Source organism: Phalacrocorax carbo, chromosome 3 (genome assembly GCF_963921805.1).
Source record: "Phalacrocorax carbo chromosome 3, bPhaCar2.1, whole genome shotgun sequence".
NCBI classification, from domain to species: domain Eukaryota; kingdom Metazoa; phylum Chordata; class Aves; order Suliformes; family Phalacrocoracidae; genus Phalacrocorax; species Phalacrocorax carbo.
Genome location: NC_087515.1, coordinates 99,437,145 through 99,463,964, shown reverse-complemented (window position 1 = coordinate 99,463,964; position 26,820 = coordinate 99,437,145). Strand labels below are relative to the sequence as shown.

General features: G+C 37.7%; 1 protein-coding gene and 1 long non-coding RNA gene across 2 annotated transcripts in view; one reads left to right on the top strand and one right to left on the bottom strand.

Moving 5' to 3' along the window:
* Positions 1-26,820, bottom strand: part of EYS (eyes shut homolog) — an 888,772-nt gene that overhangs the window by 510,326 nt on the left and 351,626 nt on the right. The window contains exons 20-22 of the mRNA XM_064448569.1: positions 26,547-26,692; positions 620-791; positions 30-108 (exon numbers count right to left, since the gene is read on the bottom strand). Of these exons, the coding sequence (XP_064304639.1) occupies positions 30-108; positions 620-791; positions 26,547-26,692 (397 nt within the window). The remainder of the gene's footprint in view (positions 1-29; positions 109-619; positions 792-26,546; positions 26,693-26,820) is intronic.
* LOC135312651 (uncharacterized) lies at positions 8,654-13,400 on the top strand. The gene is made up of 4 exons (XR_010372295.1): positions 8,654-8,908; positions 9,063-9,099; positions 10,482-10,635; positions 11,615-13,400. It is a non-coding gene; the product is annotated as an uncharacterized LOC135312651 (long non-coding RNA).

Sequence of the window (26,820 nt, the reverse complement as noted above, 5' to 3'; positions counted from 1 at the left end):
TATAATTAAAATAAAATTTGAAGACATACATTAATATTTATCTCACATCTTGAGCTGGTCCATCCTGATTCACAAGAGCACTGATATCCATCAATGAGATCTATACACCTGAAATACAAAACAATGTTATTCAGATGAAGCTACATAATTCTAGATTCAGCACTAGTAGTATCATTCCATACATTTCAAAACAGCGGTCTGATATAACGTACTTTTAATTAGTTTTAATAATGAGTTTCAGATATGTATATTGTAGGTGCTGAGGCATTTTATAAGGATACTGATTCTCATATTAAAAGATGTCTTCCCATTTCAACCTGTTGGCAGGTAACAGCTAAAGATTCTCTTTTAAGTATATTAAACTCTAATTAATCCACATATACTGAAAACTGGTTTATGCTAATGAACAAAAATGAAAGAGAAATTGAGATAATGTAACAGTATATTACATTAGTTTAAGCAGGCAACATCTGTCATTTCTAAGTGTGCTTGTGCTCTTACTTTATGGAAGAGCATAATTAAAAGTGTATTTATCAAGCTTCCCATATCATTAAATCTTAAATATTGCTAGTTAGGTGCATTATATTAGAGATAATAATAGTTAAATAAAAATAGCCACCTTCCATGAAGACAAGGATCTGGCAAGCATTCATTAGCATCTATCTCGCAGTTTGTTCCAACAAAACCTCTCCTACAGTGACACTTATAGGAACTGATGTCGTCAATGCAACTTCCATTGTTGAGGCAAGGAGCAGATATACATTCGTCTATATTTACTTCACACCTACCACCTGTGTAAAATACAGAACATACAACTACGCTTTAAATTCTAAACTCAAACCGTTTATCTATTCTTATTAAAAATTCCACAGAAATTGTTTTTATTTACATACATTGTTTATATAGTTTCTTATATTCACAGATAAATAATATCCCACTGGAACCACCCATAGGTGCAAATGCTGAAAAAAAATTGTTATGTTGCAATATATTACAATGATAACATCTGTAATTGTGGCTTTGATAGCCAAATTGCAAGCAAAATAGTTAAAACAAGAAATGGAAATTTCAAGAGGAATTTTTTTACACAGTTTTTAGAAAGATGAATAACGCAGGTTCCCTGTAAGAGTAATACAGAATTAAAATTATTAATGTCTTGGTGGTGATCTAACTGTAATACTTTCTCAAACTGAAATTAAAATACAGGGGCTTTCAGTAAATGATACATGTAAAATTCTTTGAAATCTTATTGAAGACATTCATCATGAGAGACATGGTGGTGTACTTCTCTGCTTATACCTTTCCCACAAACTAGCACTACACATCTTCCATCTAAACATCCCAGAGTACTTCACAAAACACAAATTATCAAACAACACATACCTAGGACTCTTTGTAGTCAGCCTGTTAGGCAACTAAGCACCATGCGGTCGCTTGCTCACTTCCCCTCAGTGGGATGGGGGAGAGAATCAGAAGGGTAAAAGTGAGAGAACTCATGGACTGAGATAAAGGCAGTCTAAAAGGCATGCACACAAGCAAAGCAAAACAAGGAATTCATTCACCACTTCCCATGGGCAGGCAGGCATTCAGCCATCTCCAGGAAAGCAGGGCCCCATCACATGTCATGGTTCCTTGGGAAGACAAAATGCCATAACCCTGAATGTACCATTTACTACTTCTTCCCCCAGCTTTATATGCTGAGCATGACATCCTATGGTATGGAATATCCCTTTGGTCAGCTGGGCTCAGCTGTCCCAGCTGCTTCCCCTCCCAGCTCCTTGCGCACCCCCAGCCTGCTCACTGGTGTGGTGGGGTGAGAAGCAGAAAAGGCCCTGACTAGAGGCCAGTATACCAGGGTCAATGCAAGAATATTCTCCTAATTTTTCAGGTGTATGGGCCAGGGGAGGTGTGGACGAGAAGAAAAGAATGCATAAGACAAGAAGTCCTCCCCTGGAGCAGAGAAAGTATCCAGAAACCAGAATTTAAAACAGTTCCTCTGGCTTTCCATTTCACAACAAAAATGAAAGGCATTTCTTGCCTTTCTGTAATGAGGTATTTACTTGAGTGTCTCAGTCTCAACTCAAACCAGCAATATTATACACAAATTTGAAGAGTAAATTAAATGTTCCTATAGCTTTTTATCATCGCTATGTATGCTGGTTTTGGCTGGGATAGAATTAATTTTCTTCATAGTACCTAGTACAGGGATGTTTTGGATTTGTGCTAAAAACAGCGGTGATAAAACAGGGATGTTTTTGTTATTGCTGAGCAGCGCTTACACAGAATAAAGGCCTTTTCTGCTTCTCACCCCACCCCACCAGCCAGTAGGCTGGGGCTGCACAAGGAGTTGGGAGGGGATACAGCCAGAACAGCTGACCCAAACTGACCAAAGGGATATCCCACACCATAGGATGTCATGCTCAGTATATAAAGCTGGGGAAAAGGAGGAGAAAGTGGGGATGTTCAGCACTGATGCAATTGTCTTTCCAAGTAACCGTTACGTGTGAGGGAGCCCTGCTTTCCTGGAGATGGCTGAACACCTGCCTGCCGATGGGAAGTAGTAAATGAATTCCTTGTTTTGCTCTGCTTGTGCACATGGCTTTTGCTTCACCTATTAAACTGCCTTTATCTCAATCCATGAGTTCTCTCACTTTTACCCTTCTGATTCTATCCCCCATCCCACCACGGGGGAAGTGAGAAAGCAGCTGCGTGGTGCTTAGTTTCCAGTGGGGATTAAACCACAAGAGTCGTTTTTAGCACCCACCGTGAGGCTCAAACAGTTCTACATAATGACAGAATAGATTGGAATGTGCTAGATCAAATTTATAGCTGTTATTGCTGGTAGGCTATTAATTGGCAGGCTCTTATGCTTGCCATGGGGCTTGACTGCCCCACTGTATCTTAGAGTCTAGTGCTCATTAGTGGCTGCTTTTTGCTTTCACTGCTCGCTGTACTGTTTATTATCTTACTCTGCTGTGCCTGGGAACATTTTGGTAACAGCAATGGGCAGGCGCCTGGGCTGGCAGATGGCCAGGGCCCCGCTGCTGTTTCTGTGCTGCTGTGCCGGACAGGCTGGAACTCCAGTGTGAACTCGAGTCAAAGAGACTGTGACCTGTGGATGAGTCCATGCGGGAGCAGGACACCCCGAAGCACCTGTGGCTGTGGATAAGCCCACACCAGAGCAGGTACATCTTGAAGAGTCTGTGGCCTTGGATACATCCGTGCCAGGTATACCTCTGAAGGCATTGTGGTCCAAGGATAAGTCCACGTTGGAGAAGATACACCTCAAAGCATCTGTGGCTGTGGACAAGGCCAAGCTGGAGCACCTCAGATCACGTGGCCATGGATAAGCCCATGACACTATGCACCCAGCTGCTGGCAGCTTTTTAAAGGAAGGCATTCATAACAAGGAAGAAGCACAGAGGACCCTAACCGTTGTCTAGTCCATGTGTAAATATACAGCCAAAGATCAAAATCAGGCATTTGCAGTAAATCTATTAACATGCTACAAACAGATGTTACTTTAAGATCATGGGGAATATTTGTACCTAGTGAAGATCAGTAGTGTAATATTCACATTAATATGAATGTTAAGTATGTAAATATACTGTACACATCTGAGGAAACTGCTCTTTTCACAATATACTATCAGCCTCCTAATGGAGTCAAAGAGAATACAACATCCCAGATTCTGTGTTGAAGTCTGTGGCCTCAGCCCCAGCAGCCCTAGAGCACTGGAGTCATGCTCTGGTGGAAAGCGCAGGACAGGAGATTGGACTTGGCCTGGTACCCCCAGGAAAATTAGCTGAGGGGAGCTGCCGTGTGATTCCACGTTTGACCAGCTTTTGACACTATGGTATTTTCACTATGCTGAGCTATGTATTGGTACAAATTAGAAGGCAGTTCTGACACTTGTTTATCCCCCATCCCATGCAAGCAATCAGCAAACAGCTCTGATCTTTCATGCTCCTTGGACACTCACTTCTCAGCGTCACACTCTCTGGATCACTGGTGTCCTATTAGATATCACAACATATAAGAACTTAAAACTTTCAGAAATAGGTATTTTGTGAATATATTGCCAAAATCTAAATTCAGCATCAGAGAAGCCAAGTTCACCTGTTCTGTTGTAGACGATGTAACTATCAAAGAGGCAATTTTCCTTGTAAATCAGCATTACGGAAGAAAATTCTTAATCTGCTCTTTTCAAGGAACGCTTCACAAGCATTGGCAGGACGGTAGAGCTACACAATAATATACTTCAACTTCACTTGCAACTCTGAAGTAATTATTTCTCTTGTATCAGAATGGTGAGGGCATCTCTATAACATCGTATTTCTATTCTACACCACTACAAAAAAGAAAGGTAATCTCATTATTGTAGATTTTTTCATTTTCCTGGGCCATTTAGCAAAGACTGTGAGTTTTCAAATGTGATAGTCCCACGGTTATAGGTTTTTTCGATAAATGAGTAATTCCATTCTTTGCTCTCATAACCAACTGTACTTCCACTCAATCATAGTTTCATTCCTACCTTTCCAACACTGCTGATCAAAAATGGTATTAGCTCCCTATGCAACCAAAAAAGCCTGTTCTCCTAAGAAGTCTTACTACTTTAAACTTACTGAATTAGCGAGAGGGTGTATTCATGAAATTGGTAGTATTAATGTACACAGACTGCTGCTGGTTTTGTACTATGTACTCTTACTAAAACAATACAAGTTTTAAAAACTCACTTTCCTAGTTAACCACATGTTACTCAGGAGGTGCAGATCTGTATTTTAGGAGTTAGAAGTTCTCAGTTTGAATTTACTGATTTGCTTTTGATAATGAGATATATGTGAAAGCACTAATAATTAAAAAATACTTTTAGGACTTTATGAAATTTTATGGCAGATATTTCTGATCTTGAAGAAAGCAAACCCTAGAATAACTCTGTTCAGTTTTTTATTATTTAAAATAGTTTGCTTTATAAATAATGCAACGCAGTTCATTCTTACTTCTACCTTCCACTGCTTCTGTTTTCTATCCTCTGTATAGGTGCAATACAGTCACTAAAGGAAATAAGCCTGAAATCAAATTACATTATATTTTAAAAAATAATATGTTGCTAGTAAGATATTTAAATATTAGTTCAGCAATATACCAGTAGCAGGTTCCAAAATCACCTAATGAAATTTGATCTGACCATAATCAACCCATTAGAAGCTTGGCTGAGATACCACAGTGGCTGTAGCCTTTCATTTGAAGAGGTTGACACATATTGATATATTGATCCTAAAAGACTGATTAAGGGTTAAAGTAATCATTGATAATTATTCTATATATGCAATGGAATGCAATGCACATGTGCTTCCATTACTGCATAATCTATTAAGAAAGGAAAAATTATAGTTCCTTTAGATGATTAACATCTTGTAATTAAATAGATTCTGGTTTACACTCCTCACGTGCTCTTGTTTATGCTACATCGATCTACTACCTAAATGTCATTGAGTAAATTTTTGCCTGAACAGCTCAATGAATGCAACGGCAATGCAATGAAAATTTGTCACTTGACTGTGGGAAAAGAAGACTCAGTGCATAAATTTAATGTGTCAATAAATGATTACAAAAATTATGTGTCAAAAGACAAGGCGTACTGGGAAAAACATACTTCATATGTTCCTTTCATTCCTGGAAAAAAACCTTAAAATCATAACCTTGGAGAGTTTTAAAAACAGGACTCATTGCAGTTATTTCTTTTTTTAAAAAATACAGTATTCAGAATTACACACTCAGAATTACCAAACTGTGGAGAAATATTCAACATGGAGATTATATATTTTGCTGTCCTGTAACTTGAAGACTTAAACAAGATATGACAATATATTCAGTAGTCACAATAAAAGAGAACATGTAAATAAAATGCCACAGAATGCCAATCAAATATTCAACAGCTCTTAAAAGAAAACAAAATTAATAGGGTACTTCCAATGAAGTGCCCAAACACTTGCTTGGTTGATTTGGGAAAAAAGAGAGCAATGAATTTAGTAAAATTTTGATCAAAGTGCCAAATCAGAACTAGTTATACATATTGTTAATGCAAATAAATGGTTCTTTCTTGTACGATCTCACATCTTTTGTAAAGGCCTGCATACCTCCTCTTGGACAATCCAGTAAAATATTCATAATGAATTAATGAAAAAATAAACCCTCAGAGTAACTACGTAAAATGAAGAAAGTAATGTTTTTTAGTATTCTAGACAGGGCATGCTTATGCAAGATTAAAAACTTGTACAATTATTTTTCTACAAATACTTCATTTTGTGGAAATGACAGTATGCAGAATGTATCTGCCCATTCCTCAACTTCTGTGTGGCAGTGAAAAGAGCAGAATTCAGCTAATACTGTGGTAGGGAAGTCAGAATGTAATACATCCCAAATTTCAACTATTGTAAAATAAGCAGCTAGTTTAAGATATGTGTCTAAATTCACTTTAAAATGGATAAAGAGAGAAAAGGCTTTGAAGAGTGACCTGTATCATGTGTTGGACACCACTTACCTTGAATGTCCTAGTGGTGGCAATGACTGCAGAAAGAAATTAAATGAGTAATTTGGACTAGCTGCCTAGTTTTTAGAGGACTAAAATTAGGGGAAATTAAGCCTATTCCTAGTGTCAGCTGTAAACATCATTATCCATGTAATACAGCTTGCTCCACATTTTTAAAATCTACAATTTCTTTTTTTTTAAATGGTGTGTGTATAGGAGTTTTTGGAATACCAGCACAAGTCCTAAAACAGTGTTTCCTTAAATGAAGTTTTTCTTCTCAGCCTCAGTTCTCCTACTGCTTAGAGTTCAATGAGAACGTATCGCAGTAGTCTTCCTTTATTTCTGTCCAAACATTGTGAAACACTGTACATCAATTTTCAAGGCGATCTTTACTTAATAACTTTGCTTAATGTGGTGAAGCATCTTTAATCTCCAGGTGTATCTGAAATACACGAACCAACATTCATGAAGGGAACAACATGGGAAGCTAGAGAAATGCAAATTTTTGCTTAGTTTCTCTAAAAAACAGGTATCATGAGATGTGATTAAGATCCGATTCTGCCAAGAAAGACTGAATCTGATTAAAAGAACAGAAACACCTTCTAGTGATATTTCCATATTCTGCCCTTACTAGGAAAGCTTTAGCAATTATGTCAGGCAGAATGGACTTTTAGTCCTGCCAGTGTTGAAGTTTTAGACATAGGTAGGGACTAAAAGTCCATTTTGTCATTCCCACCATAAAAGGAATTTCTGAGATTTGCTATGAATACATACTACAACCATTACAGTAATTACTGGTACCACAGGCTTAAAGACAAAAATGAATATATGTAACAGAGGAAAAAAAATTAAAAAGAGCTAAATAAAAATAATGTAATTTTGAAGTATTAGATATAACAAAGAAAATAATTTGCTCAACGGTAAGAGCTAGTTCAAATGTTCTTGCCAAAATGCAATAATTAGAAATATTTCTGTTAGGTTTTATTAAAAATAATTTACATTCACATGCTAAAATTTCTTCTTTAAACTCAGCACCCATATTCTAATATCCTCTGAACAAATCAGGCCAAATATGTCCCTGGCATTAAGCCCTTAGCATCATTGGATTAATCCATTCTGATATGAATAAATGTTTTAATTTAAATTATTTCCAAGAGCAAGATGTACTAAATTTATAAGTTGTCACACTGTAGACACAAAAAGGCTGGTAATCATTCATGACTATGACCTAGACAGTCTGTCCTTCTCTTCCAATGTGACTGTTATTTAATTTGAAACCTGCCTTCTTTTTCAGTCCCTGTTCAAAGTACGAAATTGGGGATGCCTCAGCCTTCCTTGGAGCTCATTTGCACAATTCCACACCTACGTCCTAATCTAGAGATTGTCACATCTTCCATCAAGACTTTCATCCTTTCAACTGTAAACTCAAATAAGAAATTACCCTTCTCTGCTGTAAAGGATTTTTCCCACCAGCTTTAGATCCAGCCTAGGTTCTCTCCCTCTTCTGATCATTGGGCATTTATTCTCAGCCTTCTCTTAAAAAAATGATTAAGTTTTTGCATTTCTTCCCTCTGAAACACATCCACCCAACACCCATCTGAGTTTTTACAAGCTGTAGTGCACCTAACAAACTGAAAAATCAGATACTAGACTTGATCCTTGAAGTATTTCAGCCCAGGAAAGAAGGAAGTTTGAAATGGCAGTGGGTCCTAGAAGTTTTTTGTGGTTTTTGTTTTGGTTTTTTTTTTAATGCAAACTGTCATAGTCACAAAACCTTAGCTCCTCAGGAGCTTTTACCTTTCAGAAGGGCAGAATAGGGCTGAAAGCAGACATTATGAACATAAGAATGGACCATACAACAAACACCTCTGACTTATGTGTGATCTCTGAGATGCACAAGCATCCTTAGCTGTACTCTCTTTAAGCTTTCATCCTGTGGAATAAGTGAATGTGACCTCCCGTGACAGCACCGGAGATCTCATCGCCCTAGTTGGATGCAAGCCGTGGCATAGATAAACAACCCACAAAAACACAGAACTGAGGCCTTGGTATGTGGGACAGAAGGTCAGGGGCACAGCTGGAGCACCGAAGCAGGACAGCGCGCTTATCTATGTTTATACCATATGTGGAGCTAGTGTGATAGTACACATTCGGAGGCAGCGAGAAGGGAAAAACACTAGCTCAGGAAGCAGACTATATTAAGGCAATCTCTTGCTAATAAACAGCTTCGGCTTCGCCGTGCATGAATACGGAGTCCCTCTCATGAATCACCACATCATCCTACTACCAAGAAGAACAAGCCTGAAGTTTTTCTACATATTTTTGCATTTTGCCTATGACTGATGTGCTCATGCCAAGTTCTGCAGTCTGGGCAATGTACATAATGATTTATTTCGTTTTAAATCATTTAACTATTCAGCTTCATTAATTTAAGACCCTTTTCGGGTTGGTTTCTTTATACTGCATGCACATAACTTTGCAAAATGTTAATTTTTTAGACAGTAAATACCATGATTTTTTTTTTTTGCAGGAAATTGCAGTGATAATCTCTAGATCCTCCCCTCTTGGTAAGTAAGCTTGATGTTTCCATGACATTTTGTATTCAGATGCTTTTGTGATTATGTGTTACATCTCTTGAGAATAAAAATACTTTGATTTCTGAAAATATATATTCTGGTTTATTTGTTTATTAGTCCTAGAAGTCATATTAGAACTTACACATATTTTAAAAATATATAAAAAATCTATTACCAAATAAAAAATAATTTGATTGTTAGGCTAAAGACTGAGGAAGATGATCAGTTTTTTCTTTTCTAGGAGACGATAAAGACACTTGAGTGCTGTTTCATGAGATTAAAAATTCAATATATTAGTTTATGATAATGGATAGTATGAAAGGAGAAGAAAAGGAAGAAACCCAGATTTTTGTGTAAAAATAAAGTCAAAGTCATACTACCTGGAAGAGAAAAACAAACGCATGACAAAAAACTACTGGTTGCTGAGGGTGTACCTGAAAATGGAAAGGAATAGTAAACTACCACAGTATACTAATTTATACATGATATAGGAAAAAAAAAAGTAGGCCCTTCTATGGTAACTGAAAATTTTATATCCAGTTGAAAAGAGAAAGAACAGAGAGGAGACGTGTCCCTTCATCATCATCAGCTGAATCGCTCAGCAACACCTATTTCTTCCCTCACTGAAGTAAATTTTAGTATCAGCTAATATGATAGACTATTGACAACTATTTGTGGTCATGAGATGTCATAGCACATAGACGTTAATCAAAAGATCAATTAATAGATTTATCATATGGATGTACATGATGCACATTAATGTATAACCAATAATGAAGCCAAATATATATAGGTAAAGTTTGTACAGCGTAAGCCTAAGAAATAAAAATATTGCTCAACTTAAACATAAACAGAAATACTACAAATCATACTGCAGAGCATATTTAAATTACAGAAAAAATCAACTCGTTTGCTAAATAGTTTCAGCATAAGAGTGATAAACCCCAGAAGAAGTAGAAAATGAGGAGCAATAATATTTTCTAACATGCTTATATATCATAGAAATTGTGAACAATAATGACAATGCTTGTAAAAAATCTCTACATTTGTAAATGAATTTCAGGTCCTAGTACCATACTTATATGAGCTTATAGGGGCTTAACTAGTGGGGTTTCTTCAACTTTAATTTTTCTTAAGCCACCATTCATCTAACAGTTGTCCTCATTACTGACATAACTCCAAGAAATATGTAACCGTACACAATTATAAAACATCAACAGAAGTTGTAGAAAAACACTAGAATAGGATACTTAACAGTAGTAGTTATTTACAGCTTCAAAATCTTCATTTGGACAGATAGAAAATATGTATTCAAACATGTTCCATCCTGACCATGATCAAGAATGGTAACTGATCATTCTTACCTTTCACAGGAGGGAAAAACAAGAAAGAGGAAAAAATACATCAGCTGAGCTATCTGGGATCAAAAGCAATGGAAACATAAACTGGTATATAGAAAAACAATGCAACAGGATCTCATAATTAAAGCAAAACCAAGCTGGGATGATCACTAGGTGAAAAATTCAGGTATTTCACCTATTACAGGAAGATGCAGAAGATGCATCTTGAAAAAATATAGTAATGATTTCTACCAGCTATAAACTTATTTCCATGTCTTTTTAAATACTTTCTATAATCAATATATTTTCTGAATACACATATGTACAAAACCACATTGTAAATAAATGCTTTAATCTCCTCAGAAGACATTTTTCAGCAGAATTTATCTTTCATCTCCAATAAATTAACTTTGATACTATATGCCCCAACCATCATATTCTAAACCAAGCCTCTTACAAATCTAGAAATATGTTGCCTCTTAATATAACTAACTGCAAAGAACTAGTACTCATTTTGTCACAGTGACATTAATCTTGTGAACAGCATAATGTCCTTTTAACATCATTTTAGTATTGCCTCATTCAGCCTTTTCTGAGTAAATAAGCTGTAACAAAAGTTTTCTAAGTATGCTGCATGAAAAACTTGGGCTGATAAGGTTGCTGAGCTTGTTTTTGTTGATTTCATCTTAAGAAAGATTTATTATAGCATAGTGACTAATACCAGAGATTTACATTTTCTACTTCTATTGTATTTTGTGTCAGTAATAGATTTATTTCAGGCAATTATTTCACTTCCCTTATATTAAGTCAAGTTAAATTGGTGCTGACAGGACTGCAGAAAATTTGAGTGGTTCCAAACTATTTTGAAGTAAATATTGTTTCCTTTCTTTAGGCAAGGTTTGATTTCCACTCTAGATGTGAAATCAAAGAGAACTTTACCAGATTAGATTAGACCACAGGAAATCAAGTTAATTAAGACAAGTACAGATTAATTTGCTTGGTCTAAAACTTTTAAGATATTTGTTTTCATTAAGTATCAATTTTGGATCTTAGATATGCATGCATGCTTTCTGAGAACCCTATCTGCTCATTTAATTTAAAAGTGAATGCAAGAACCAGAGGGACTAAATACAAAAACATCACCTGTACCTTGCACTGTTATTTAGGTATTTGAACTCTGGACTGGAGCATGATGAGACCATCAGAAGCAGCAATCTACCTAAGCAAATTACTTCTCGGCTTACTGCTGTGCCTAGTCATAGCATCAAATCTTAGTGATTTGAACACTTTCTACTAAAAATAACGGAAATCCAAAAATTCATAATCTTGTGACAGGTGAAAGGGAACATAGCATACAGAGAGCCTAGAATTTAATGACAGTCCTATTAATGTTTTAAGACTGATACTTAAAATTATCAGTACTGAAAAGCAATTATATTAATATTGTTAAAATGGTTATACCAAAAATTGCCCTAAGCCTTGCCAGTATCTAACCCTTCCCACTGGTGGTGTGCTCATGCTTCAAATGTCCCTATGGGTCTAAAGTGTGACACTATGGTTTTCTCCCAGTAACTGTAAATAGGGGGTGGAGGGAGGGGCATTGCAAGGATTTGCCAGCATCATGATGTCTTTGCCAAGACAACTGTAATGTGCCTGGTGGGGAATTTCTTTCCTCTCTGTCTGAAGGAACATGATGTTGATATTTTCTTCTTCCCTATTCTTGGGCTCTGCTTGGGTTTCCCTTTACACCTTTCCCTGTCACAGCCCGTTTCCTTCTCCTGGGCTGCCAGCTGCAGCCTGGCGGTGGCTGCCAGCACCCCAGCCTCACGTACACGAAGGGCTATGGTTTGCCCAGCAGTGACTGCTGGGCGGGATGTCACCCCCTCCCCAGAGGGGCCATCCCCAGGGGTGAAGCTGGAGCAGGGCAGGCAGCAGTCACTGGGGCCAGTGCAGGCATTAAACCAGCAACACCCTGCTCAGGCCACGGCAAAGCTGAGCCCCTGCGCTGCTGGGTAAGGGCACAGCTGGGGCCTCCCCCTGCTGAGGGCAGAAATCATATTTACTGAATTACAAAACCATAAAATCAAGCTATACCTAAATATATCGCAGTTTAGAATTATCATTCAGTTCATAGATTAATAAACTTACAAAAAGGGATGGAGAGCAAGATAAAACTGAAGACAGTGCAAGAAAAATCTATCAATTCATGTCTGAATATTGGAAACATCATGACAAAAATGTCAGAGTTGTCAATATTGCCAGAGGAGGACACATTGTAGCTGGGCAAGCTGCAAATATCAATTCAATATTTACAACATTTTAACTTTGATTTTAAGAACATAAGGTTTTGTATGAGTAATTACTTTATTAAAATTGAGAAAAACATTTAAAACTAAAAGATAACTGAAAACTTGGAAGACAAATTTCTAAGAAGCAAAGTACCTCTAATTTGAACTAATACAGTTCAGTACAGAGAAAAGAACTGTATTGGTATGCTGCACTGCATATATAATGTATATATTTCATACATTCCGTATATATTAGTACGAACACACAGTGTCTTACAGAGAAATACCCATGGTTCTTTCAGTACAGTCATTGTTTATTAGCCATTTTAATTTTACCACTGTAATACAAAATGGAGTGTAAAAACAAAATTAAAATAAGGGAAAATTGGAGAGCTGTACTATATGGTAAAAGCATCAAGAAAATTACATTCTAGCATCCTCTAAAATAATATAAGCATAGTTTTGTCTAAAAAAAATCTATTCACATTTACCTCCTTAACACTCTATAACCTGAATGCCTCCAGAATATACTAATATTATTGTTACTACAGCTTTTGATTTTCTTCTCTATTAGGCATGTTTTATGTAGTCTGTAATGGTCTTATTTAAAAATGAAGCAGTTATGCATTTTTACAGTCAAATGATAATAAAAGTCAAAGTTCACTGTATAGCTAAAAGCTCATCTTTCTCTTCTTGGGTGTCCCACTTACTACTAATGAAGTAAAGTATTATTCATATTGCAGCTTAAATATCTCATCAGAAATGAGAATACTCTTCTTCGAGGTTTTCCAGACCCAACTGGACAAAGCCCTGAGCAGCCTGGTCTGACCCCACAGCTAACACTCCTTTCAGCAAGGGGCTGGACTAGAGGCCTCACAAGGTCCTACTATTCCTGAATTATTCTGATTCAGGAATGAGACTTCCCCTGGATCTTGACCCAGAAGCCCGCTTAGTGGCAAAATGCATGAGATCACAAGTATGCAGTGGGTGCAGAGAAGCAGATGACAATGCAACAAGAATTTGATCATGGTTATATGCAAAATTTACTTCTGAATAGCACGTATTTCATCATAGCCTAATAATTTTCAAAATTCTTATGCTATTTAATAACAGCCTGATCAAATTCAACCTCCCCCCAAAAAATCCCAAAAGAAGTATGCCAAAAAGGTAGGCTATTTTTTTTCTCCATTTGGGTGACCCTAATCACACACTGAGGCTCCATGCAGACAAGCAAGAACTAAAAAAGCTTGTAAATAATCTTAGTAACTGGAAATAATCTTAATTACTGATGAGAATATGCATTATTTAGAATACAGGTATGCCTTGGGTAGTAAGTTTAGGCACTGATGTTTGGTGCATTTAACTACTATAACACACCACCTTCACTATTTGTTTCAGATGAGAACTTGGCAATGTAGAATACTTCAGGATGAGAACTGGGAAATAAACCAGATCCAAGTCATGTAGCCGGTGAGACCCAGAGAGTTGCCCCATACCTTTTTCTACTACAAAGGAGGGAAAAAACCCAACAGAATTGCTAAGAAAACTACGAGATTCTTAGCATGACAGGTTAACTCACTCTACTTTAGTGAACAAAATACTCTTCATGAAGTCATCTACTTCTCTGAACCCTGTTGAAGATAAAAGACAGAGATGGCTGGCAAAGATAGCTACACAGAACCAAAAAAATCCATGATGCTACCACGGCCATGCTTTTCAGAAATAAGAAGCACAACTTTACAGTAACTGTTCTAACATACAGCATGTTGTGTTCTGAGAAGTGAAACCATCACCCAGCAGTCATTGCTTTAGATATTTATTGCTGTGACTGATTGAATCATCCACAGGTTTTTAAGTGATGAATTATGTGTTTTCATCTAACTAGTTCCCAGTCATGAATTTTTGAGTGCATAGCAAAAAACCACACCATCATAAATAGCTAATAAAATATTCTTATTTCATTTGTAACATTATCTTTTAGAAATACTACAATAATTTAATATAAAAGCTTTAAACATTAAGTATATTTATAACTTAGACAAAGCTCAAAGAAATATCGCAGAATCACAGAAGAATAGACTGGCATTATAATGCATAATGTTCCTCTGTGGTGTTCTAGCATTAAAGCTGCTTAAAAGTTCCTTTGCCACAGTATTTGTAGCAGAGTAATTTGTGTGGAAATTGAGATTTCAATCCCCTGGGCCTTGGTAACTCTCACAGAATAGAAACTCCTCTAAAGCATGCACAGTGGAATATTTGAATATGTTCAAAAAACCCTCCAAAGTTACACTTGCTGAAATGTAGAGACCTTCCTAGCTAGCAGTAAGAGCTAGGAAACAGCTCTAACAGTTGTATCAGGGCTTTCTCAATTTCTTGTACATATAATGTGAAGCACTGATTTTGGCTCTAGAAGCCCTAGATAATTTAAAATTCTCACCTAATAGCTTACTGTAATAGATGAGTTGTAGATATAATCACTTGGCCACAAGCTCTGAAATGTTCTCACTGCATAGTCCTATCCCCTGCATTCTGCATTTCAAGCAGCCCCAAAAAATATTCAGGGAAGGATTCTACATCTGCTTTACCCTGAAACACTGATCTGATAGATTATATTTATGAGAAGGTAAATTAGGATGTTACCAATTTCAGTTACTGTCTGTTTAGCTGGGAACTGTCTCAGTTTTATTAAATGTTCCTATTCTGTTAAATATTATGTCTGTGTCCTAAGAAAGATACTTCTGTGGTGTATATATAGTATTATAATCAAAAACATAAGGCAAACCGCAGAACTTCACAGCAGCACATCCATATATATGGATACAATGTTTAACATATTTCTGTTTAACGCTGTTAAACATATGTTAGTACGGCACTGTATCTGGCTTTACCACCATGCCCCTAAGGAGAACTCATTGGCTGACCCCATTCTGATGCAGCTAAATTTTTTTTGGCCATTCAGTCTAGCTTGCAAATTTTGAACTGTCATGTATAGTATGCTTACTGCTGTCAGCTGCATGAGTCTAAGGGAACACCTTCCTCCATTTTCACTAATGAATTAAAAAACTGTTCTCAAACGTTTCCAGATCTGCTTGATATGGAGCAAGAATGTTTCACATAAACTGACAGAATGCATGAATGGCTCACCTACTAGATATATTACATTGAAAATATTTCTTCTATTTTTTTATCCCCCACTCACTATAAATGATTAATATTAAACAGACGAGCTACAGAAAGAGAGAGAATGTGGGAGAGGATGCATCACCATAACCTTACATTAGGTGCAAGAATCAGATTCAAGACTTTGTTCTGGCCAGTATGGAGTAATGTACGCAAAAAGAAGCAGAAGTTATTCGAAACTCTTTAACAATGTTGTTGCATTTAGTAACCTCTATGAAGGTGCAGGAAACTTGGAGGAAAGTCTGTGAGAATCAAATTGAGATTTTCTCCCAATCCAATATACCACTTTAGGCAATGGGTACAATGGGAACTGCGTGTGAGTCCTAACATGTACATGACTGCATGAACAGTGTCCTTTTTATCATTAGAAAGCGTTGTCTTTTACATTGATGCTATTCTTTTCAGCAGTCAAAAATAAGGAGCAGAGATAGTTCCATTTCTCTTTTACTGACTCCTATAAATCCAGAAAAAGAAGCTGGTTCTGTTTGAGGATAAATAGTAATTAAGTGTACAAGACATTGGTGAGATCACCTTAGAATTGCTGTACTAAATACATTCAGATTAGACAGTAATGAGCATGAAGAACAAACACTTCATATTTAGATATTCTTTGCCAAAAGACAAGGATTCTCCTCCCTAATGGCACAGATATGTAACCCAAAACAATTATATGTTACTAAACAAGGGGAGTGTACTGTCATCCAAGTTCCTAATCACCAGATTTAATTTGTATACACAGTGAGAGTTGCTGTTGCCAAACACTCATTATGAATGGGCTGTAGCATCGCATATTTTGAGCATAATCTGTACAAAAAATGAGGTAGTTATTGACTTTGTCTCCTTAAGGACCAGAGACTTTGCACACACTATACAGACCTTTCTTTCTTACAAATAGGATTCTTCGCTGTTCAGTAACTTCACTGCTTTGAAACTAGAAATACATTTCTCCAGCTTTCTAGCTGGAGGTCACTGCTATGTGGTACAGTAACCTCTACAGACCACATAAAATGAATGTTTCTTCAAAGAAGAAAATCTGTACTGGCCTATCTTCTCTTGTTGCTGAAGCTGTAAATACAAGACTTGAAATAAAATTATCTAAAGGTCACATCCAAATAGTGAACTTGGATAACAAAGGTTAGGCACAATAATCCAACTCGGTTTCTGTTGTGGCGTACAGAACACTGGGCCAAACATAAATTCTTGGATTCAATCCTTGCATTCATTTACTTTAATTCAGTACCTGGTGGGCTGCACCTGAGGGTGCTGAGAAAGCTGTCTGACATCCTTGGAAGGCTGCTTTCTATCATGTCTGAAAGGCCATGAAAATTGGGGAAGGTACCCAGTGACTAGGAAAGGCAAACACTGCACTTACCTCCCCAAGAAAGCCAAAAGGATGATCTGGGGAACTAAGGCTAGTAAGCCTCACTTTAGTCCCCAGGAAGATCATGGAATGAAACCTCTTAGAAGCTATTTCTAGGCAACAGAAGGAAAAGAAGGTGACTGGGAACAACCAGCACAGGTTGAGAGCAGCCCTGCAGAGGACTTGTAGCACCTGTGGATGAAAAGCTGGACATGACCCATCAATGTGCACCTGCAGCCCAGAAACAATCGACCTGGCTGCATCAAAAGAAGTGTGGCCAGCAGGGCAAGGGAGTGATTCTGCCCCTCTTCTCCACTCTGGTGATATTCTACCTGGAGTGCTGCATCTAGCTCTGGAGCCTTCAACATAGAAAGGACATGGAAGTGTTGGAGCGGGTCCAGAGGAGGGCCACAAAAATGACCAGAGGACTGGAGCACCTCTCCTGTGAGGACAGGCTGAGTGAGTTGGGGTTGTTCAGCCTGGAGAAGAGAAGGCTGCAGGGAGACCTTATTGCAGCCTTTCACCACTTAAAGGGGGCTTACAAGCAGGATGGGGACAGACTTTTTAGCAGCGCCTGCTGTGACAGGAGAAGGGGTGATGGTTCTAAACTGAAAGGGGGCAGTTTTAGACTAGTTATAAGGAAGAAATTTTTTACAATGAGGGTGGTGAAACACTGGCACAGGTTGCTCCGAGAGGTGGTAGATGCCCCGTCCCTGGAAGCATTCAAGGAAAGGTTGGACGGGGCTCTGGGCAACCTGACCTAGTTGAAGATGTCCCTGGTCACTGCAGGGAGCTGGACTAGATGACCTTTAAATGTCCCTTCCAAACCAAATTATTCTATGATTCTATAGGTTTATCAAGGGAAAAACATGCCTGAACAATCTGATTACCTTTTATAATGAAAAGACTAGGTTTGTGGAAGAGAAAACAGCAATGAATGGCACTTGCCTTGATTTTAGCATGTCTTTGACACTATCTCCTACAATATTCCTATACCCAAGTAGAGTCTGGAAGGGGGGACAACTGGGTGGCTAAAAGATTGGCTTGCTGGTTGGGCTCAGAAGGTTGTAGTTTATGGATCATACTCTACCAGTCTTGTTAAAACTGGAGTACCCTCAACTCTGCCACTAGGCTCAGAAACCTGGAGGCTTGAGACCAGACTTTAGCAGTAAACCCTGAAAACAAGACAACTTTGAGCACCTGTCCTGGTTCAGCTGGGGTAGAGTTAAATTTCTTCGTAGTAGCTAGTATGGGACTATGTTTTGGATTTTTGCTGGAAACAGTGGTGATAATGTGGGGATGTTTTAGTTGTTGCTAAGCAGCGCTTACACTGGTCAAGGACTTTTTCAGCTCCCCGTGCTCTGCTGGGTGCACAAGAAGCTGGGAGGGGACACAGCTGGGACAGCTGACCCAACTGACCAATGGGATATTCCACACCATATGACGTCATGCTCAGTATATAAAGCTGGGGAAGAAGAAGGAAGGGGAGACATTTGGAGTGATGGCATTTGTCTTCCCAAGTAACCGTTACGCATGATGGAGCCCTGCTTTCCTGGAGATGGCTGAACCCCTGCCTGCCGATGGGAAGTAGTGAATGAATTCCTTGTTTTGCTTTGCTTCCGTGCGCAGCTTTTGCTTTACCTATTAAACCGTCGTTATCTCAAACCATGAGTTTCCTCACTTTTACTCTTCCGATTCTCTCCCCCGTCCCACCAGGGGGGAGTGAGCGAGCGGCTGCGTGGTGCTTGGTTGCTGACTGGGGCTAAACCATGACAGTACCTCATGCTCTTCCATGTCTTCTGTCACTAGGTCCCCCCCTCCCTACTGAGAACCAGGTCCACTCTTTTATTGGCCTTCCTTTTGCTGCCAATGTTCATATAGAAAGCTTTGCATATCCTTCTCTATGCTCAGCTCTAGCTCAGCTTTTCCTTTCCTAATTTCAACTCTGCATACCTGGGCAATGGCTTCGTATTCCTAAGTAGCTCATCCCTGCTCCGAGTTGAGTCAGGCATTTCCTATTCATCCTTGCTGGCCTTCTGCCATGCCTTCTTGACCACCCTCTTCCTTGAACAAGGATGAGCAGTAATTGGAACAAAGCTGCTACCAGACTAAGATTTAAGTAGTTAAAGTGTGGCTTAATGCTCTAGTTAGTAGATGGTAAGTCACCCTGAGAGGAAAAATAATCTTTATGTCCTGACCTTGGCTCTCAGGAGAGGGAGACAAAACTAGCAGTCTAGACATGGCACTTCAAGCTGAACACTCGAGGAGGCTACACATTACTGTTCTATGTTCTTTCTGGCCCAGGAAATTTTGCTGAAGTGTTGTAGCTCAACAAGTACAGCAAAAGTGCCCCCTCCTTTCCTTACAAATCAGGCTAACTTGTAGCATGGACATTATAGTACTTCTCAGGAAAATGCATAATGTAAATTTGCCCTTCATGATGGTGTACTCACTACACCTAAAATTCCCAAAACTTATGTGAATGTTCTAATCATTAAACTAAAAGACACCACTACCTCCACATTTAGTATAGAAACCCAGTTCCGCCAGTACACATGTTAAATTTGTTCTTGACATGCCATTCAGTTTTGGCCTCTCTTGATATGTAAGCTGCATCTTGCTTTGATATCTCAGGGAGCATACCACAAGATTCCTCCTCTCTGACTCTAAATAGATAGTCACTTCAGTTAGTAGTGTAGTTGCTGTTCTTCCTCTGGATATCAATAACAAGGAATACAGACAGAGGTTCAAAGAGTGCAGATGCAATCACTGCCAGAGTCAGCTGGCAGTATGAAGCTGTAGAAGTAGCTAGGAAGGTCAAAATGATAAAGAAAATTTCTCTCCCTTTTCATTGATTAGATCTTGAGGGACTTTCTTGTTAGGTCAGCCTATTGTGTAAAAAGCTGAGAAGTTTTCATTGTCATGTAGACAAGATGAACAGGAGGTTCTGAGGTGCAGGATAAGGAAGGCTGGGGCTCAGAGCTGGCATTAAAGATAAAATACAAGATGAGTTATTTCAGCCAAGGTTTTGACTTGGTTTAACATAGAACTCAAGTGCACCTTTAGTCACTTCCAAATGTCAGTTTGTACTAATCTCATAGAGAAGATGAGACTGTAAGAGTAGATCTGAGATTAAGAGAACAGCTTTTGAGAATGAAGGAATAATTTCTGCTCTGCAGAAATGATGACTGAAACTTCACAGGAGAAAGTGGTTTCATTGTACTTGGTCATTTTTAGGCATCTTTTGGATCAGATGTCAAATAATTGCCAGTTTGAACCAGAATTTTGAATTTATGTATTGCAGCTTAACACATTTTAGCTACTGAAATCTTATTTCAAGTACTGGGTGGAAGTGTCAAGGTGTTGGCAGGGGTGGGGGACAGGCGAGCTGCAAGGCAGCTTCTGTGAGAAGAGGCCAGAGGCTGGAAATAGACAGTTCCAGCTGGCTCCAGTGGACCCGCTGTAAGACACAGCTGAGCCCCTCAGCCAAGATGGTGGTGCCTCTGTGAAAATATATTTAAGAAAGGACAAAACACTGTACAGGCAAAGTGAGGAGGCACGAAGTGAAGAATAATCTGGTGAGCACCATGGTCAGAGACGGAGGAAGAGGAGGTGCTCCATGTGTTGGAGCAGAGATTTCCCTGCAGCCCATGAAGGACACCATGGTGGAGCAGGTATTTGCCTGCAGCCTGTGGAAAGCACTCCTGACACAAGCAGGATACCAAAGCTGCAGCCCATGGAGGACCCCATACAGGAGCAGGTGGTTATTTCCTGAAGGAACTGTAGCCCGTGGAGAGTCCATGCTGAAACAGGTGTATCTTGAAGGACTACAGCCTGGGGAAAGGACACGCAGGAACGGGGGAAAGTGTAAGGAGGTAGGAACAGCAGAGAAGAGCTGTTATGGATTGACCACAACCTCCCATTCCCCATCTCCCTGTCCTGCTTGAGGTGGGGAGGCAGAGGAGCTGGGATTGAAGTTGAGCTGGTGAAGGGGGGAGGGGGGAAGAAGGGAAAAAAGTGTTGCTTTATGTTGTCTTTGTTTCTTACCATCCAAAAATCTACTTTAATTGGCAATAAAATGTATTAATTTTCCCCAAGTCAAGTCTGGTTTGCCCATGATGGTAACAGATAAGTAATCTCCCTTTATCTCGACCCATAAATTCTTTCATCTTTATTTTCTTCTCCTGCCCTGCTGATGAGGGGCACTGAGAGAGTGGCTAGGTGAGCATCTGGCAGCTGGCCAAGGTCAACCCAACAGATTTTAGGAAAAAAACTTTAGTCTTTGCAAGAGATGTTAGAATTATTTAGTTAACCTCAAACAGGGAAAAATAAGAAAATAAAGACTTAAGAATTCCCTAGTCTGTCAATGAAGGCAGTAAGGACTTGGTAATCCTAGAATCCTTTAAAATGAAGCAATTAGGGATTATCAAACAAAATTCTACAGTCGAAAAACCTGTACTCTTAAACCCATTTTGCAGCAGACTTGGTGACCCAAACACTTATGATTTATACTTGAATATAAAATAAATTTTTGATTAATATTAAAAATATTTCACTTCAGGCATGTCTGAATCATCTGGATTACACTTTGACATAAGTTTGTTCAGATGGTAAGACTGATAAAGGAGAAGTGATTAACACCTCAATCATGAAAACAACCTTCAGGGTAAGTGATCATAATACATTATGTTTAATTACTTATTCCTTTTAAGATGTTACATTGCCTAGCTGAAGAGAAAGTAATATTAGAGTTTTAATTAACAGTTTTAAATATCAAACTCAGTGGAATATACATATATGTATTTTTTCTTGTTTTATTCTTTACGTAAGTGTGTACCACTGCTCATTCAGAATACAACATCACATTGATTTGCGATGACAAGTTATACTCATTGATTATACTTTCTTATTTTGCTTTTAAATTTAAATTGCTGATTATGTTCCATTTAATTTATAATTCCACAGTCATGAGTTCCATATGTTTTGCACTGTATCGTCAGATTCTCTAAAAAAGGTTTAGTAACTTATCAAGCCAAAATTAGATCTGAAAGAGCTTTTGGTTCTACTTTCATTTCCTTAGGTTATGAGCAAATTTCCAGTATTTATAGCAACATTTACGAAATCAAAGGATTCTGGAATCATATAAAGAAAAACAGTTCCTGAGTGAGACATATTTAAAAGGGTATCTTAATGTTAAAAGATGATTATGTAAGCATGGTGTTTTCTTACTCAAAAGGTCCATCCTCTATGTACATTAAGTCTCATATTTGGTACATTACCAAGCACAACGGTTAGAGTTGCTTGTTTCTTTACATTTGCAGTACAAATTCGACAGTTCATGTTACAACCATTAACATTCATCACGCCAGCCAAGGAATGGCTGGCCATTTAGACAAAACAGGTTTTAGATTCAGTGACTGAGGAGGTATCTTTCAGTTTTATGTTGTTATATCTAACACTCAGGTACCACCAACATACAGACAATAAGTACTAACAACTGTGATCTTGAGTAAAGAGCTATTCTACTTCGGACTTTCAGCCATGGATTTTTTTCACAGTTAGTTCTATAAACCAGGACAGACTTTTCTCACATAAAGACGGGAGGTATGGAACAAGAATGATCAGACCGGGGAATTAAAGAGTTCACAGAATTTTGTAGCTAACAGGTTACCTAGAGACTTTATGCTATGTTATTGTTAAGTTTCTTTGTGGTGCCTAAGCATTAAACACCAAAAATAGTGTTCCAGGCCTGCATCTTTCAACATGAAAGATTAATGCTATTTCAAATAAATCAACAGTTTTTTCCAATAGGGTGTAAAACCAGGAAAAATTAATGATATTTCTGTGTGCTTGGAAGTGAGAGGTCAAACTAACATAAGGAGACAGTTTGTAGTTTTAGTATGCCAAAGTCATAGTTCTGAAGGCACAACGTAAGTACTTACATAGATCCTTTTGGGCAACAAGGATGTTGTACACTGCATATATACAGTTGCTAAAGGGCAAATACAAGTTAAAGAACAGCAGCAGCTGATAGAGATGGAATAATTAGATCTTGCATTGTCAAGAGTACCTAGTGGAACTGAGCAGTATTGTTTCAGGGAGAAACACTGGCCAGCCAAAGCAATTAAAAAAAACAAGAGGGGCTAAACTGGAGATTGAAAGTTCATGTCACTGGGTCCTCCACACCTTTGAGGTGGCCTTGCTAGCCAGCGTGACTGAGGACAACTAAATATAAGGAGAAGGCTATTGCAGAAGAGGGGATGCACTCATCCCCAGAAGGTATTCTGCACAAAAAAAAATAAATGATTAGATGATTATTTGATATTATCCTTTTGTTACTTTTCTCCTTTTTCTAACACAGCACTGTTTCATTAATTCACTTTTCTTCTCATTTTGGGCCAGGAATAAAAACAATTTATTGAATGCCCAGATCACTTAGTTTTATTTTCCAAAGTATCTGGAGTGAGGACTTTAGCCAGGGTTTATTAGTGATATCTAGGGTTTAATATGACCATTGTTGCTGCCAATTACATCCTGTCAGAAAGGATACATCTGTGCATTTGTCATCTGAGCTGTGATTACTTTTTGTAAGAGTCTACCTGAGCTGCAAAACAGTAAATTTTATCTTAGCAGTGTTGAGAAAAAGTCATATTTTAATAGTTAATAAATTATTTTTAAAGTACTTTTGATAAAAAAGCTATTTAAAATGAAATAAAATTACAAACAGTGTAAAATAAGCCCAAAATAAGATAAATTTATGGAAGATGTAACATTTTGAGATCCATTAGCTGCCAGAATTTTAGAGTTTATAAAGCAGACATCAGTGTCTAAAGGCTCCTTTCTCTAAGACATTAAATTACATGACAAGAGAAAACATTCAAAATGTCTCATGAAAATTAATACTTTTGAAATTTTTTAAAAATTAAATATAGTAATATAATTTGGCCTAACCATTTAATGTATTGTAATTTGTTTTCATTCATATTTACAAATCTAGAATATTTTAATTAGTCAATGATTGACATTTTCTCTGTGCAAGTACAATAAAACATTTTTGAAAATCAAATGACAATTGAAATGAATACATGCTTTTATATATCTTTAAAGATGCCTTGTCCATGACAGAAAACAAATGCAGTTCATAGATTTATGAAATTACTGGGGATGAAAGTGGAAATACACCTATCTTTCAAAGAGTTAGATAAATTACTTTTGTTATACTGTTATAAATTCAGTACCTTAAATACTAACATTTTGTAGTTTTAAAGCATTTTCTTTCAGTATTTATAATTCTAAAGCTTAGTACTCTCAAACAGTACCATTATGTTTTCTGTAGTAGAGGTAACATAAAACCAAAAAACGTTTGTTAAATAATACGAAAAATGAGCTATTAGCTATTTGAATTGTAATTGCTAGAAAAAGTTTTCAGAACCTCAAACTATCAGAGAACTATGCTACAATTCTGTATGTTTGCCAAGGAAACGTATACTTGACACATGCTCTTTTTGCTTCATAATCCAGAAAAGCAGTATCTTGCTCTGCAAAGACCTTGCTTTGATATCAAATTACTTTCACTCACTTCTGGGCCTGCTAACACTACAACTTTGTTTTAAAGCCTTAGTTCAACTGCTGTACCAAACACTTCATATCCAATGAGTTATTCCTTCAGACTTAATCTAACTGGTACATTGCATAGCAGATGTCCAAACAGTGTCACTTTAAGGGTGGGCAAAAATATCACGGGTTATAATTTAGTGATGGGCAATCTACCACTAATTTTTGAGTAATGTTTCTGTGTTTGATAGACACCTGGATATCACACCACCCTTGTTAGTAAATAACTAACACTAAATAGTAAACAACTATTCTTGTAACTATACTAAAAAGATTTGTACCCGTAACTACCTACTTCTAATAGTAAACTACTACAGCTGATTAAAAAACCTTCTTACACTAAAAACCCATCATTCTATCCTTGTTGGCTAAATGTGTTAGGGAAAAGAACTCAAGTCAAACTGCTTATTCAGTAATGCAGTATCATGAAAAGAAAGCACACCCGCAGATTGCTTACTCCTTTTCAGATTACAGCCTCAGAAGCTCTTCAGGTACAGGTGTCTTGTCTTCTATGAATATAGCTGGGAATTCTTACAGGAACATATACATAAAGGGGAAGACAACGGTTTTAACATCTATTAGTTAAAACTATAAATCTGCAGCACCACTGCCTAATGAACCAAAGTTTCTGCGATAACCAAGAAGTGCTATTCAGAACACAGCCCTTCTAAAGAAAATGGGAGGGGGGGAGTGTTTGAAAGAGCTTTTAAAGTTTTAGGCAAGAGAATTATATAGATTTTTCTAATTTTTGCTGAAATGTCAAGGATAATTTTGAAGAACACTGCACAAGCAGTATGTGGACTGAAGTTTGTGGTGAATGGAAGAAGGATATACATCTATATAGATATTCCCAAAACTGTACTTGTTCTTTGTTCTGTGGAGAAATTACATTCCTCTCAGTTCAGTGGATGCGAATTGCATCCTTTCTGATCTTATGAATTACGTGGTATTCATTACAGGCTGGAATGGGTAGGAAAAAACCATTTTTTGCAGCAAGAAGGCAGCAATGATATAACTTGAGGCAGACAGCTATAAACATTTCCGCAGTCGTATGACCCCATGTGTTTTCAGGTTGCTTAAGCTGGATGTATCAAAACATTAAGTATGGACTACTTGTTCTGCAGCATGCAGATCATTTAAATAAATGTCAACATCATCTTACAGAGATTTTGCTACATCTCTACCCGTTAAATACTGTCATCAGTTCTCTAAAAACGTAAAGATTAACACAAAGTCAGCAGTGTCAGTCCAACAGGTCAGCAAAGTGTTACTATGGTTCTGTGCAAATTCAAATGACACAGTAGCATTTCATTATGTCTGTAAGATTTACTCTGTACCTATGGTAATACTTCTTTTTCTTGGTTGAATTCAAAACATTGATTTTCTTTGCACTATACAATCTCTCTTTTAATGTGTTTCAGCTGCATGTATGGGTGAATAAAGAAATCGTAAATCAAGCCTTAATGTAAATAACATCTTAGGCTACTTATTAAGAACTGAATCAAAGTTCTATTTGAATTAATATTGATTTATCCTCCAGTAAGCAGATGATCCTGTGTACTCTTCCTTGATTTCGTTGAGGCCACTGGTATAAAATTAAAAACATATAAAACCTGTGAAATAGCCTTCTCCACTGTGATAGAGAGCAGACCATACCTGTGAATCCAGGGGGACAGAAACACTGATATCCTCCAAGCTTGTTGATGCAGCTTCCTCCATGCAAGCAAGGCAAAGTTTCACACTCATTTACATCCATCTCACACAGAGACCCATAGTATCCAGGTGCACAACTACAGATGAATCTTCAGAAAAGGGAAAAATCAGGTAAGGCAACAGAACTAAGCAATATGATCTGTTCCAAAGTTCTGAAGCTGTATGTATGTCCTGATGTCAAGCTGGTGTCCCTAATCATCATCCATACTAAAATAAT